General features: G+C 44.4%; 1 protein-coding gene across 3 annotated transcripts in view; it reads right to left on the bottom strand.

Annotated features, from left to right (window-relative positions):
• The window catches only part of CAMK1D (calcium/calmodulin dependent protein kinase ID), a 408,029-nt gene that overhangs the window by 9,842 nt on the left and 381,322 nt on the right, over window positions 1-16,865 (bottom strand). For all 3 annotated transcript variants that reach the window (XM_006117098.4, XM_075926019.1, XM_025181664.2), the window contains exons 8-10: window positions 14,703-14,781; window positions 2,641-2,728; window positions 1,598-1,736 (exon numbers count right to left, since the gene is read on the bottom strand). In XM_006117098.4, coding sequence (XP_006117160.1) covers window positions 1,598-1,736; window positions 2,641-2,728; window positions 14,703-14,781 — 306 coding nt within the window. The remainder of the gene's footprint in view (window positions 1-1,597; window positions 1,737-2,640; window positions 2,729-14,702; window positions 14,782-16,865) is intronic.

Below are 16,865 nucleotides of genomic sequence, written 5' to 3'. Positions count from 1 at the left end.
TTGTATTGCCATGTATTGTACTGGGTTATCTTAGCATTTGCAACAGTTTTAAGTGCGTTTTATTCTTGGTTTCATCCTCTCATTCATCACCCCTTGTAACAATGATTTCCTCATGATAATAAAACAAAACCCACATGAGGTCAGAGGCTTTGATAGTTTAATTTTCCCTTATCTGAGGTTAACAGTCAAACCAGCAATTGCAATCGTATTCTCTGGGCCTTAGGTCCTGCATTTGTAACTATACTCAGACTCATAATAAAATCTCAGGTCTTCATGAAACAGGCTCCCTGCTGCATTATCTACCATAGTGAAAAAGGTTTAGCTCCACAGTTGAAGTGATGTGTAGATAAAAGGCTGCATATTATTCATATTCAGGTGTCAGCTGGGTGATTTAAGAAGACCACCTGGGAGAAAATCAATGCTTTCCCATAGGCTGTTGGAGCACGTGGCACTAGGCTGGAGTGATGTATTCCAGGCAAAAAGGTTTTTAGTATGATATATTTCCACCAATAAAGATTATCTGCATGAATTGCTACAATGCCTGAAATGCAAATGGAATGGGCTATATTTTGGCTAAAACATTGCTTGAGTTGGGTAGGGGAGTGAAGCAGAGGGGTTTGGCAGCAGCTGTAGTCCTTGCAGGCATTCTGGCTGAAGCAGTAGGAGTGCTTCCAAAGTGCACGCCAGAACTGGGGCTGTCACGTCTTTTAACCGAGACCCCGTGTACTTCCTTGCATTCAGGAACTGATGTGGAAGGAATTTGCAAGGAGGTGCATGGTAGTGGGTAGAGGAGGAAGGGGAGAAAACAGGGTCAGCCAAAATCTGGCCCAAAAGTTAAGGACTAAACATATAGTTCCATATACAACATAGTACAGTGAATCAAACACTCTGTCATGTTGCTGTGGAAGGAGCCAATTAAGCCTTCACTGAAACTGAGCAGTAACTTGCAGTCTAAGAAGCCATTCGCATGCCTATTCAGTTCCACATCTTAAATCTCCATTTAATAGGTCCTGAACTAATAGTTATGTTTATATCCCCAGTTTAATTGGCTTTTTGTGATGTATATGCCACAAAAGATCGTGAGCCAGGAAGAATAAATCAATGGTCAAAGAGTAGGGATGAGAAAGAACTTCATTGTAAAGGAAACTCTGCACTCTCCCAAATAATCCCTACGGCTGCTACCTCTGACATTTAGAAAAGTATATAGGTTGGGTGTTCAAATCCCTTAGACAGCTTTGAAATATCAGTCATAATATATAACAATCAAGATGCTGGGCCAAATCTGGTCTTGGTGTAAGAGGTCTGCCTTCTGCTAAAATAAAAGGGATTTGTGTTCACTGAGATTAGAGATGATTTGCCACTTCCAGTGGTTCAGCCAAGGTGTAAATATAACAACCAATCAGAAATTAGTCTTTTTTCCCCCAGGGAAAGTGAAAATATTATAGGGTCAAATTTGTTGGGCTGAACAGAGCTGATAGGAGGAAAGCAGAGTTGCTTTCACACGTTGCGGGATAGAGCAACGAAGGATGACTGCTGATTGATCACCTGTACCCTGCTAGGAGTTGGAAGCACTGTTGCTTTGCTGTCATGTACTTACAATCTTTTCTGGTTGTTCCATCGGGAAGCGGATTGGCCAGGCTGAGGGTGTTTGCCACACTTGCATTTGAACTGTCCAAGCTACTGCCAAGATGTAACTTTCTCATGTGTCTCACAACTGCAGTGGCATTAAATGCTTGCTGGGAAGAAAAAAAACCACACAAACACATGGTTGTGAATGTATTCTTTTCTTTCAGAACTGTCAGATACACATTTTTTTAAAATAGCTTTTAGGAGTTATTCTTTTATAATCTAGATACAGAGAAAATAAAATAAGCCCTTCTTAAGCCTTGAGCCTGTAACTCTGGCTTCCAGTGTGTGGCACTTATATAATTGCTGTGGGTCCTACAGCCTCCTCTGTGAGCAAGTTTTGGGTCTAGAGGTTCCCTGGTTCAATTCCCAGTGCAGCAGCTATAGCTAATGCAAGTGGTACTATTCTACCTAAAATTCTGAGGCACAAAAAAAATGACTACATCCCTTTGAAAGACAGTAATGCAATGCCATGTATAGGAAGGTAGTGCCTACTTTAGAAAACAGGCGAGTGGTAATAGCTTGGGGTATGTCTACACTACCCTCCTAGTTCGAACTAGGGTGGTAATGTAGGCATACCGCACTTGCAAATGAAGCCCGGGATTTGAATTTCCCAGGCTTCATTTGCATAAACTGGGCACCGCCATTTTTAAATCCCTGCTCGTTCAAACCCCGTGCCGCGCGGCTACACGCGGCACGAACTAGGTAGTTCGGACTAGGCTTCCTAGTCTGAACTACCGTTACTCCTCATTCCACGAGGAGTAACGGTAGTTCGGACTAGGAAGCCTAGTCCGAACTACCTAGTTCGTGCCGCGTGTAGCCACGCGGCACGGGGTTCGAACGAGCAGGGATTTAAAAATGGCGGTACCCAGTTTATGCAAATGAAGCCCGGGAAATTCAAATCCCGGGCTTCATTTGCAAGTGTGGTATGCCTACATTACCCCGCTAGTTCGAACTAGGAGGGTAGTGTAGACATACCCTTGCAGTGTAGCCCCCTGAGAATGTTGCACTTACTCTCCATTTGCTTTTTGCAAAGTTCTTTCGGATCTGCGCACTGACAGACTCATGGATATTCTTGCTGAGGGCAGTGTCCCCTGCAATCCTGAAACAGAAAAATGAGACCATTTTACAGATGCTTTTCTCCAAACCAGCATTCTTTAATGAAAACACCTCTCACTTTATGACTCATATATTCTAAGGCCATTATGCTCATCTATATTGCCCTCCTGTATAACACATGCCATAGAACTCCTCTAAAATAATTCCCATTTGAGTTAGAGCAGGTCTTTTATGGGAGGGAGGAAATCCAAATTTGATTTAAAACATACCAGCGATGGGGAATCCACAAAAACCTTTAGCAAGTTGTTCCTATTTGCATCTTATTTCCAGTCTGAATTTATCTAGTGTCAACTTCTAGCCATTGTTTTTTGTTATATCTTTGTCTGCTAGATAGAATAACCATCTATCATCAGATTTCTGTTCCCCATATAGGTACTTACAAATTGTGATCAAGTCACCTCTTTACCTTCTGTTTATTAAACTAAATAAATTGAGCTCCTTCAGTCTAGCACTATACGTCACATTTTCTAACCCTCAGATCATGTATAAAAGTGACCAGAAGTAGTCAGTGTAAACCATGATTTTACAGGTACTGAATTTAAGGTATGATCTATTCTAGGTATTTTTGTTTCTAACTTCCCATTATTGTTATCACTGGTTTAGTTGTAAGATTAGCATTTTATCCTCCAAACATGTAGCGGTTTTCTAAAGAACTCCAGCCTGCCTGAATTCCATTTGCACTGGAGATTTTCCTGACATTCTGAAATGTATGTAGTTGGCCATCCTACTGAGTGTAAATTTGCACTCAGTAAAGCAGAAACATGGAGTCTCTTACCACAGAAGTATGGACTGTATGCGATAGCTCAATCTCCACAAGACACAGCCTATACAATGTCTAGTGTTTACATCAATAATATATTTGTGCACAAAGGGACAAATTCATCTGTCTTGTGATCAGTAGAATTACATATGGGATGAGTCTGACACATGAAGCCAGGAGAGCTATTGTAACAGCAATCACAGGAATCAAGGATACCATGCCATATGACAGAGGTAAATCCTACTGAAAGCCTGGCACATGCCCTGGGGCTGAAACCAGGAAGTAAAGGCTGGCCTCCTGAGTTGTTTCATACATTCATTAGATGGTTCCAGAAGTAAATTCAATCTTTGGAAAATATATAGCAGATGAAGTCCCCAGAAACTTTCAGACTAGCCAAAAAGAAAAAAATACAGGAGCCAGTTACAATGCCCCCAAAGTTTTTTTAGGAAGCTAAATGACATTAGGGAGGAACTGGAGAGGATGAAATCCTCCATGCTGATAAATCTGACAGGTCCAGAGAACTGAGAGCTGTATTACTTTCCCAGCAGAAGCACAAAGGGGGTTACAAACTGGAAAACAAAGTCATTCAGAAATTTCAGCAACACTCTGCCCAGACATGAACGCCCCATGCATGAATGTCATTGAGGGTACTAGTTGAGTCCATGATAGCGTTTGTTTGCAGGGCTGGTGGGAAAAAAAAGTGCTCCCTGAATGTATATATTCATAAACTGGACAAGAGCTTGTCCAATTTTGTTTTAGAAACATGGGCAGCACCACTATGTATCCTTGGACAAGTCACTTATTCTTTCTGTGCCTCAACTGCTCCATTGGTAAAATGGGGATAAACAGCATGTCCCTATCCTAGAAGGGTGTTGTGAGGCATTCAGATACATAATGAGATCCATATATCTTGGTAAGCACTGGCAATTGTCTTGCATGACAACTTTTAACCCAAAGTACAATAATAGCAATAATAAGAAAAAGACTACTTTGTGGGTCTGGCCCACGAAAGCTCATCATCTAATAAACCATCTTGTTAGTCTTTAAAGTGCTACATTGTCCTGCATTTTACTTATACCAGTTCTTCTAGCTGGTGGATCTCAAAGCACTTTGCAAACATTAATAAATTATGCAGGCAGAAGCTACTTAGAAAAAGCAACATGATTAAGGTCTCTGTAGCTATGTCTACACTACAGAGTTTTTTCTGAAAAACGTCCGTTTCTCCCAAAAAACTTCACTTACGTCCACACTGCAAGCTTCTGCACTGCAATCACGTGCTTTCGACAAAAAAAATCGAAAGAACAGTAGGGTTTTCCCAATATTGGTAAACTTATTTCTATGAGGAAGAAGCCTTTTTGTGAAAGAGCTCTTTTGGAAAAAGAAGTGTGTGGCTGGGGGAGAGAGAGTTCTTTTGGAAGAAGAGGAAAGAGGAAAAAGCACAAGTGCCCTGGTGGCCATTCTGTCCATAGTAATCATAGCTTAAATGTGAGATAGCATCCATTCAGTCTGGACGCTAGCTTTCGAAAAAGCAGATTGCTTTTTCGATGCACTTTCACAGTGTGGACGCTCTCTTTTGGAAGAAGTTTTTTCAGAACATCTTTTCTGGAAAAGCTTCTTCTGAAAGAAGCCTGCAGTCTAGATGTAGCCTGTCTGAAATAGAGTATAGTTCTATGAGGCGCTGAGAATCATACAGGACTGGACCAAGACTTACCTAAGCAGACTGAGCTTTTCATTGCTGGGTAACTGGCTGAATCTGGCCTCTCTCTATCTGTATCTGAAAGCTGTCACAACCTGACTGCTCTTTGGTGGACCATGTGAGCAAATTGGTATTTAGTCTGCATATAGATGGAGATGTGTCTGCATCACACACATCACCAATTGGCATCACTGTCGACAGTCTCATTGCAAAGGTGGAGGACTGAATAAGCCCCAGGAGCTGAACTAACCTAGAGGGGCCAGGAATGGAGCACATTGTCAGGGCAGTGGGCAGAAGCTTGTTTTGTGGATACATCCAAGAAGAGAAGCCAGTGTGTCAAGTCTGACAACTTTCTCATCCATTAAGGGCCTGATCCTCTGAGGTGTGCTTGCAGAGGAAGCTGAGGGTACTCAAGAAGTAAAGAACACCGAAGGCCAGGTTGTTAGTGCCATAACAAGTAGCACCTATATAAGTTGTTCCCTTGACTACTGGGACCATTCATCTCGAGTAACTACAACCGAATATGGACCCAAATTTGCAAAATAAATTTATGTATTTGTCAAATGTTATTTTATTTAATCTGATTATTTTACCCATGAATTGGGGTTTAATTCTATCTTTACTATCTATCTACACACAGCATTACTGAGTTTTATAGAAACCTGGCCTGCATATTTATTCCTGCCTCTGGAAATTTCCACTACATGCATCTGACGAAGTGGGTCTTTGCCCACGAAAGCTTATGCTCCTACACTTCAGTTAGTCTATAAGGTGCCACAGGACTCCTCGTCGCTTTTATAGAAACCTGTAAGTCTCACAAAACCAATACACTCCCTTTTGGATGATTCTTCAGCAAAGTACTGGAAGCACATGTTTCTTTCAGCCTGCCCCTCCCTGCCCACAATGGGAGCCAGAATCTTTCATCTAGTATTATCTTCAGAACCCTCACGCCTATTGAAGGCAGCCAATTCAAACTTTCTACAGGCCAAATACTGCTTGGAAATACTCAAGAGTGTGATCACAGGAAACATGGAGTAAGCTGTGATGGATAATGTTGGAGGAACAGAACAGTTCTGATTTTACACACACACACACACACACACACACACACCATTGGAGATACTCCAAAATAAATAGCGTTCAGGGATGAGCCAGAAGAGTTTGACTTCATGTTGTTGTTAACGGTGCTAAATCCTGCTGGAAAGGGATAACAAGTGGAGTTCCGCAAGGGTCTGTTTTGGGACCTGTTCTGTTCAATATCTTCATCAATGATGTAGATATTGGGATAGAGAGTACGCTTATTAAGTTTGCAGATGATACCAAACTGGGTGGGGTTGCAACTTCTTTGGAGGATAGGGACATAATTCAAAATGACCTTAGCAAGTTAGAGAAATGGTCAGAGGTAAACAGGATGAAGTTTAATAAAGAGAAATGCAAAGTGCTCCACTTAGGAAGGAACAATCAGTTCCATACATACAAGATGGGAAGCGACTGTCTAGGAAGGAACATGGCGGAAAGGGATCTAGGGGTCATAGTGGACCACAAGTTGAATATGAGTCAACAGTGTGATGCTGCTGCCAAAAAAGCAAATATGATTCTAGGTCAGTGGTCCCCAACCTTTGGAGGTTGCCGGGCGCCAAGGGGCATGGCCGTTTGCGCGCCGGGCGCCAGGGGGCGTGGCCGTTTGCCCGCCGGGTGCCAGGGGGCGGGGACACTTGCGCCCCGGGGGCGGGCCCCCCCCAAAGCCGCATGCCTGGGGGCGCCCCGGGGGCGGCCCCCCCAAAGCCGCATGCCTGGGGCCGGCGCTCCCCCTGCCCAGCGCCGCGCGCCCGGGGCCGGCGCCCCCCCGCCCAGCTCCGCGCTCCCGGTGCCGGCGCCCCCCCGCCCAGCTCCGCGCTCCCGGGGCCGGCGCTCCCCCCGCCCAGCTCCGCGCTCCCGGGGCCGGCGCTCCCCCCGCCCAGCTCCGCGCTCCCGGGGCCGGCGCTCCCCCCGCCCAGCTCCGCGCTCCCGGGGCCGGCGCTCCCCCCGCCCAGCTCCGCGATCCCGGGGCCGGCGCTCCCCCCGCCCAGCTCCGCGCTCCCGGGGCCGGCGCTCCCCCCGCCCAGCTCCGCGCTCCCGGGGCCGGCGCTCTCCCCGCCATGCGCCCAGTGCCAGGCCAGCCCTGAGCACCTGGTGGGCGCATGGAAATGCCCCCGCGGGCACCGTGTTGGGGACCACGGTTCTAGGTTGTATCAACAGGGCTACGTCTACACTGGCCCCTCTTCTGGAAGGGGCATGTAAATTTCACGAGTCGTCGTAGGGAAATCCGCGGGGGATTTAAATATCCCCCACGGCATTTAAATAAAAATGTCCGCCGCTTTTTTCCGGCTTTTAAAAAAGCCGGAAAAGAGCGTCTAGACTGGCCCCGATCCTCCGGAAAAAGTGCCCTTTTCCGGAGGGTCTTATACTTTGAAGTAGGAATAAGAGCCTCCGGAAAAGGGCACTTTTTCCGGAGGATCGGGGCCAGTCTAGACGCTCTTTTCCGGCTTTTTTAAAAGCCGGAAAAAAGCGGCGGACATTTTTATTTAAATGCCGCGGGGGATATTTAAATCCCCCGCGGATTTCCCTACAACGACTCGTGAAATTTACATGCCCCTTCCGGAAGAGGGGCCAGTGTAGACGTAGCCCAGGTGTGTTGTAAGCAAAACTCGTGAAGTCATTCTGCCGCTCTACTCTGCACTAGTTAGGCCTCAGCTGGAGTACTGTGTCCAGTTCTGGGCGCCACATTTCAAGAAAGATGTGGAGAAATTGGAAAGGGTACAGAGAAGAGCGACAAGAATGATTAAAGGTTTAGAGAACATGACCCATGAAGCCAGGCTTCATGAACTGGGCTTGTTTAGTTTGGAAAAAAGAAGATTAAGGGGGGACATGATAGCGGTTTTCAAATATCTAAAAGGGTGTCACAAGGAGGAAGGAGAAAATTTGTTCCTCTTGGTTTCTGAGGACAGGACAAGGAGTAATGGGCTTTAAGTGCAGCAAGGGAGGTTTAGATTGGACATTAGGAAAAAATTCCTAACTGTCAGGGTGGTCAAATATTGGAATAAATTGCCAAGGGAGGTGGTGGAATCTCTCTCTCTGGAGATATTTAAGAACAGTTTAGATAGACATCTGTCAGGGATGGTGTAGACAGAGCTTGGTCCTGCCTTGAGAGCGGGGGGCTGGACTCGATGACCTCTTGAGGTCCCATCCAGTCCTATGATTCTATGATTCTATTTTGTACGCATCTCCGGTTCCATTTCAGGGAACCTTTACACACTTCAGATAACACTGTCTGAGAACAAAGCTCTTTATGGAATAGTGGAACTATTATATTTTGCAAGGGCCCAAGCAATAGCAGGCCAAGGTTCTGATGGGCAGGAGAAAATCAAGCTACCTCTAGTGTTTATGTGGCCCCCATCACCAGGGTATCTAAGTGCCTCACAGTCTTGACTGGATTTATCCTCACAGCACCCTTGTAAGGGAGGGTATTGCTTATATTTTCACTTTACAGATAGTGAGGTGAGGAAAGCAGTTGAAGGTTACTGAGAAAGTCTGTGGCAGAGCAGGGAACCGAATGCAGATCTTCTGAGTCGAAACCTAGCCCTATAACCACTGGACAATCTTTCCTCTCCTAGGCAGGGTGCTGGAACAATGTTTATAATGGGGATACTGAGTGCCACTGAATCAAACAGTCAACCCTGTACATAATGGAAACCACACAAGCCAGGGGGAGTGGCAAGCACCCCACACATCTCTAGTTCCAGCGCCTATGCTCCACCAGTGGTCTCCAACCTTTTTAACCAAAAAATCACTTTTTCAATTTAAGTGCATCATAAGATCTACCTCAAACCCAAATACCCTTGCCCTGCTTTATTTCTGCCCCTTCCTTGAGGCCCTGCCCCTGGTCCACCCCTTCTCTGAGGCTTCACTCTGATCACTCCACCCTCTTATTTCCCCCCTCCTCACTCACTTTTACCAGGCTGGGGTAGAGTGTTTCGGATTGCCAGATGGTTTCAATAAAAATACCAGACACACTTGACATTACATCACAATCCACAATACATCATATTTAGAAAATACCGGACGCTTATATTTTCTCATTTATATTTTCTCAATTTGTTTCCCGAACAGAAAGCTCAAATACTGGATTGTCCAGTTCAAAACCGGACACCTGGCAACCCTAAGAGGGTTGGGGTGCAGGCTCTGGTTTTGGGACAAGGAGTTTGGAGTGTGGGAGGGGCTCAAGGCTTAGCCCAGGATCGGGTATTGGGGTCCAGGAGAGGGTTCAGGGTGCAAGTTCTGGAAAGGAGTTTGGGTGCAGGGGACTCACGTCTGAGGCAGGAGGTTGGGAGTATGAAGAGGTTCAGGGCTGGGCACCATTTCACTGAGATGGCTTCTGGGTGGTGGAGCAGTGGAGTTAAGGCACTGGTGGATCAGTGGAGTGAAGTGGAATTACTCCTGCCCTGGCTGTGCACCACTCCTGAAAGCAGCTGGTCAAAACCCAAAAATAACCCACTTTGCAAGCAGTAACAGGAGTACCAACAACAGTTGGAGTAAGAAGTTCTCCAGCTTGACAATATTTCAACATTATTTTGAAATAACTACCTGTTGTGTAGACACGGACTAAGTTATTTCGAAATAACACTAGTTATCTCAAAATAATGTTGCTGTGTAGACATATCCTAAGTGAGAGGTGTGCAGTAAAACAAATGACCCTGGCAAAAAAGAGAATAAAGCACCTGCAGATTAAGTTGGAGAAGACTGTGTAAATGTGAAGATTATGCAGTTCAGGATGTAATCACCTCTACCAACAAGGCTTATATATTGTGCTGTTTCCTTTGCAATACTTTATTGTAATTATTAGCCTACTTCTCCTGCCAACTCTGAGTTTAAACATACTGTTTTCCTGTCAAGTTCATTTGATTATAAACAGAAAAGCATTGTATAAATGCAGGCATGTTTTTATGTTCATATGAAGAACAGATACAGTGCTGAAAAATGGATCTTTGGAAAGAGGCATTTTAATTTGTTAGGCCCTGATCCTGCAAACACTTAAGCATGGGTAGCTGAATACACCTGTATTATTATATCATACTCAAGGGGATTATTCAGGTGCATAAAATTACTTACATACTTTTGGCAGGATCAAGCCCGTAGCTTTCTCAATTTGCTTGTTTCCTTGGGAATATTTTATTGAAAAGATGTGACAGTTAAAGTCATAAGCACACTTTGAGGTGAGCTATATCTGTATAGGCAGTGTAGTGAGATAACCAGTGAATGTTATTGTAGCTGTGTTGGTCTCAGGATATTAGCGAGACGAGGTGGGTGAGGAAATATCTTTTATTGAACCAACTTCGGATGGTGAGAGAGGCAAGCTTTTGCGCTACACAGAGCTCTTCTTTAGGACCCAAAGAAAATCTCTGTATAGCTCAAAAGCTTGTTTCTCTCATCAAGAGAATTAGTCCAGTAAAATTTTTTATCTCAGTTACCTTGTCTCAGAAATAATTAAGCCTTTCTTATTGGCCCCAGTTTCTCTTGCATAATTAAATGTTTCTGTTCACGGTCATACTCTGATATGTTCTGTGAAACAGTTCCTTTTATTTGATGAACTTCTGCCTCATTGCTTGCTGCTAATCCCATAGACTTGGCCTCACAATAAAACATGTAAAATGGAGGGAGAAGCAAGAAAATGTCGTTGCACACATAAGCTCTCTGAGGAAGGTCAATTCTACATGGAGTCCGTTCAAGGCCCCTCACTCAGGGCACTTTGTTGGTTGAACAGAAATTTTAGGCATAATACCAAAATAAAGGAGTTCCCCTATCAATCTGGGCTACATTAACCAGAGGCTTTTCCTGCACCTCTCTTAGGCTTAGTCTACATGAGTCCCTCCACCCCTTGGTTCATCTAAGTCCATAATGTTCAACCAGTTCTGAAGCAGTAGCACTAGCCACAACCAATCGGCCAAATAGCCACATGTGGCTAATAGCTAGCGTGTTGGACACCACGGGTCTAAATGACTAGTGTAGCTGAAGTTGACATACTTATGGCAGTGTCTTCCATGTGTTAAGGTTGGTGGGGGCTGCTCTTCCGTCAACTCCAGCTACTTTTCTCATCCTGGTGGAGTATTAAAAATGATAAATTGACCTTGCTTGCGTGGGTGCACTTGAAGGTCTGCAGCTGGAGTGGAGACAGCACTGTACAGGTCCTGTGTGTGTCTGTCCAAGCTGAGCAGCCAGCTGAAAAATCCCTCTGCCACTGGAGCAGGCACCACCAGATGCCAGCAGCTCTTGTTCATTGGGCTGGTCACTCTGCCTCTCTTTGGACCCATAAGACAGAACTTTGTAGCACTTTAAAGACTAACAAGATGGTTTATTAGGTGATGAGCTTTCGTGGGCCAGACCCACTTCCTCAGTGGGTCTGACCCACGAAAGCTCATCACCTAATAAACCATCTTGTTAGTCTTTAAAGTGCTACATAGTTCTGTCTTTTGTTTCAGCTACACCAGACTAACACGGCTGCACCCATAGTTAGTCTATATCCCTGAGGTCTGTCTCAGTCAGCACTTTCCCAAAGAGCCCAGTTACTTACAGTTTCCTTCTGTGTAAAGGTTTATGTAGCCCTTCTCAGCCACAGGCACAGCCAGAGTCTCTCCCCTATAGGGACAATCATCAGCCCCTGAAGCAGCCTGCTAGATCGAAGCCACGCAGGTTCTCAGTCCCAGGTTCTAGCTGCAACACAACAACTCCTGGACTGGACAAAGGCTCCTCCACAGCAGCCTGGGTCCTCTCTCCCAAAATGGAGAGCCTCTCTCTCGCTCCCAAAATGCCTGGACAAGCCCCTGGTTTTTCCTATTTCCCAAGGGTTCATGGGAGTTGTAGTCTCTAGGACTATATTGCAGCACAAAGGATCCTCCCACAAAAATGTAGAGGCCCCTTTAGTAAGGGGACTACATATAAAAGCCAAAAACTAAAGAACAGAACAATATTTTTTCTTTCTGCTCTACTGATAGGACTTAGCAGCTGTGTGTTGGTCCTGCCATGAATTTTTTTATTGTAGTCCAGCAACCAACAGCAACGTTACTGGGCCAAGATTTAGATTTGTACATTCTGGGTATCTTGGAAATAATGTTTTAGAAAATGTGTCCTTCAGAAATACTAAAGGTCATCCAGTTCTCCACTGGGAGTTGCATCCCTGGTCCTGTACTCTGTATTTGGAATACTGACTTCTATCACTTTTCTTGAGACTCAGAATTGCATTCTGTGAAATCACGTTTTTCCTTCACAAAAATTACAAAGCATTTCCAAAATAACCTTTTTGTTACAAGCTGATAGTACTGTTACTGGTGGGACACGGGAGAAATGGTCTATGTTTTTTCTTTTCCAAGTTGCTTGTTCATATTGAGGCTGGCCACTGATCTTGCTAATATCGTACATTTGCAATGTATTTGTGGTAGTGGATAGTTAGGAGGATGAAGAAAAATAATCTCAATTTCCCACATTATTTGCATGACATCCTTTATGTCTCGTGTTTTATTTTTTATTGTGAGAAAATATATATATTGCTCTTTCCCCCACTTGTTTTTGCCCCTTTGACTGCAAAGGCTGAGTCTCAATCTAGTTTGTAATTATAGCTAGTCTGAGAGCTTGCAGTCATTGCCTGATGTAGCACAGCAATTATGATTATTCTGTGCTGTTATACCAACATTTCCAAGACTATCACTTGCTTTGTATATATTCTCAATTCATTGATCTGCATCACCAGTCATTAATTAACTAGAGGAGCAAACCATGACTCTAATTTTTGGACATTGCAGTCAGAATGGAAACCAACATAGCAAGAAGAATATTTTTTCATTGCACTGATTTAGGAACATCAGGTCATATCCTATACCATTACTCAATCTTCTGCTAGGCAGTGGGGGATAATTTTCCTATACATGAATAAAAGCAACATCAGTCACACGTTTAAACACAGGGTACTGCGAGGCTCATTGTGCCCAATCAGCAAGTCATCATAATCCACTACAGCCCCAGTTTTCTGCTGTTTCAACTTTTTCTTCTGTCTCAGAATTTAAAGTAACAAAGAAATGTAGACAAACAAATGAACCTCAGTGAAAGGTCATAAATACCATGAATTTCAGTCTAGGCATATGTTCCATGCTATCGCTTTTAAGCCTTATTGAAACTTAACATGCTTTCTAATTGGATAACGTAGCATGCATCTAAGCTACATAATTTGCAAACTGTGCTACAGCTTATTACACATCTAATCCATCATGCGAGACCATATCAAATGCCTTGCTAAAGTCTAGGTATTCCACGTCCACCGCTGCTCCCTTATCCACAAGACTTGTTATCCTATCAAAGAAAGCTATCAGATTGGTTTGACATGATTTGTTCTTTACTAATCCATGCTGGCTGTTCCCTATCACCTTATTATCTTCCAGGTGTTTGCAGATGATTTCCTTAATTACTTTCTCCATTATCTTTCCTGGCACAGAAGTTAAATTGGCTGGTCTATGGTTTCCTGGGTTGTCCTTATTTCCCTTTTTATAGATGGGCACTATATTTGCCCTTTTCCAGTCTTCTGGAATCTCTCCTGTCTTCCATGATTTTCCAAAGATTACAGCTAAAGTCTCAGATACCTCCTCTATCAGCTCCTTGAGTATTCTAGGATGAATTTCATCAGGCCCTGGTGACTTGCAAATATCTAACATTTCTAAGTGATTTTTAACTTGTTCTTTTTTTATTTTATCTTCTAAACCTACCCCCTTCCCACTAGCATTCACCATGTTAGGCATTTCTTCATCAGACTTCTCGGTGAAGACCGAAACAAAGAAGTCATTAAGCATGATGTTGGGCAAGTCACTTAGTTACATGTCTACATTTCCAAAAAAAGAGTGTGATCTTATGCTGGTGTAAACAGATGCAAAGTCATAGTCACTTGAGCAGGCGCTTTGTATTGAACTTCAACTCTTAGCTGTGTTGTTGTATTTGTACTGCTATTTTAACCTGAATTAGGTAATGTGGATTGGCTAGCCACCATTAAGAACATATATTTTTTAATGCAAAGTAGAAATATCATTACCCTATGCCTCACCTGTGAAATGGGGATGATATATCCATGTTTCACAGAGGTGCTATGAGGTAAAGTCCTTCAGTGGCTGTTAGGTGCTCATAAACGGCTTGGATGAAGGCTATATAAGTAAGATAACTAACAGTAATTGCATATGCAATCTGAGTTTTAGCAAAATTCTGCATTGATTCATGCAGGCACAACTGCATTGCAGCAGCATAACTAACTGAGTGCAGTAATTATCTAATTATTCAGTGATTTCAATGGCAAACTTAAAGTTAATCACAATTTTGCAAGTTCAGGGCCTAATTTCAGACACAATGGAACAAACAGGAAGAATCAGGGGCCACAGACAGGGGCTGCAGCAATAAGGTCATTGCAATGGAAGTAATGTGTTAGTGGCTTACCATGGGTGCCGGGCTGCTTGCTCACAGGTATATCTTTTGTTGGGGTCTTTTTCCATCAAGTTCCGAATAAAATCTTTAGCTGTAAAAAGGTAAATTAAATTAAATTAAATTAAATTAAATTAAATTAAATAAAGAAAAAAATGAGGATGACCCCTGGAGAAACAAGGACACACTGTAGGATACAATGACTATCTTCCCCTGCCCACGCTCCCCATATAGGACCTTCATCATAGTGAAGTGTGCCTTTAGTAAGACTAGCCCAATAGGCAAGATGAGTAATAATAAGAGAGACACAGGAGTCAGTCATCAAATCTGAACATATAGACTGAGCATTCCAACTCTGCATTAGGGTGCTTAGATAGATATTTAAGTTTCCACATTCCTATTTTAATCAGAAGCTTCAGGGGGTAGCCGAGTTAGTCTGTACAGGAAAAAACAACAAATCGTCTGGCAGCACTTTATAGATTAACAAAATATATAGATGGTATCATGAGCTTTCGTGGGCAGAGCTCACTTCTATACGCAAAACTCTGGTCATCTGAAGAAGTGGGCTGTGCCCACGAAAGCTCATGATATCATATTCAGTATTTGTTAAACTGTGTTCCAGGCACACCGGTCTGCAACAAGGCAGTTGGAGGTGTGCCGTGGAGAACAACAGGGTTCAAAATGGCTGCCCTTAAAAGGGCAGGTGATCTTGATTTTTGCTCAATAACTTTCCCCTCAACCTTTTTCTTTGCTCACCAAAAAATCCTTGGTGTTCCGTGTGACGGGGCAGGCGGACTCCCCGCCCGACCCCGCACTGAGATAAGCCCCGAGGAGGGGGGTGAAGACCGGGAGGGGGGATCGAGCGGCGGGGGTTGCGCCGCCAAGAGCCGGGAGGCGATGCCGAGCGTCGGCGCGGCCGATAGTGTACGGCCCGAACCGACGCCTCGGGATGACGTCAGCGGAGGTGCCGGCCGAGACGCCAAAGAGGGTGGGGGCCTGGGCGCGGGGGTGATGTCAGGCCAAAGCGCCGGGGAGCGGGGGATTCAAAAAGGCCCAAGCCTCGGCCAGGGGGAGGAGGGTGTTCGGCCCAAGGAGGAGCCCCAGGACCTGCCAAAGGACCCAGACCCCGAGGAGTCCAGATGACCAGGAAGTCTCCGAAGCGGAGGACGGAGGGTAAGCTTGTCCCCAGGCTGGGAGAATCAGTAAAGAAACAGACCGGGAAGAAGGGACCCAGGGCAGGGCCGTGAAACCCTGCGAGTGGAGGGTTTGGGGGAATCTTGACCCCCTCCACTGACAGGGGACACACGTCCCCTTTCTTAGGGCCCTGGGTCGGGGCTCGGAGAGAGGGAGGGCCCGAGCCCCCTTCCCGGTCCCCCTTGGGATACACATAGGCTCGACTCGCTCCTGCCGCACGAGTGCTACAATAAGGCCAGAAGGCCAACTGGAGAGCAAAGCTCCCACATAAGATGGTAGTCCACCCAAACTCGGGGTGGCCTTTAAGGGGAGCTGGTTACATTCCTAATAAAAAAAAATTATTGTTTGGTGTTCCTCGGTCTTAAAAAGTTTAAGAAACACTGATCTACATGTTTTGTTAGTCTATAAAGTGCTACCAGACCATTTGTTGTTTTTTCCTATTTTAATCAGTTAATCATGGCTTAATAGGCTTCCCCAGAAATAAGCTATCTGCTTCACAAAAGTCAGTCACTAGCCCCAAAGGGTTTATGTGATACATATTAAATGTGACATCATGAGTGAGGGTGACAAAAAGTAGGGAGGGGAGAAGGTGAAGAAGGATAAGGGCTGCAAAGCCAGTGATTATTCATTTCAGTCTAGTAACAACTGGGTTGTTATGTTAATGTTTTGGCTGCTGTTTTTTAAATATCAAACATAAGAACGGTAGATGGTGAATGTCATCAGCTCACTTGGGCTTGAAGCAGTGTGTTTTCAGGAGACTTTTATATGATGGAGAGAAGACCACCAAAGGGAGGACATCAAAAATGTATGGGGCAGCCTGAAAAATGTGACGTACATGCCTTTCCAAGAAGCCAAATTTGTAATTGAGTGGCTTGATTTAGGTGCCTTGTGTTAACTTGATCTGTCTGAGGGAGAATTCCAGCAATATTTTAGGGATTTCTTAAGAGAAGTTTCACGTACTTTCACTGTTGTGCTCTCAAATTC

This window comes from Pelodiscus sinensis, chromosome 1, assembly GCF_049634645.1.
Source record: "Pelodiscus sinensis isolate JC-2024 chromosome 1, ASM4963464v1, whole genome shotgun sequence".
In the NCBI taxonomy this organism is placed as follows: Eukaryota; Metazoa; Chordata; order Testudines; family Trionychidae; genus Pelodiscus; species Pelodiscus sinensis.
This window is presented reverse-complemented; position numbering and strand designations above follow the sequence as displayed.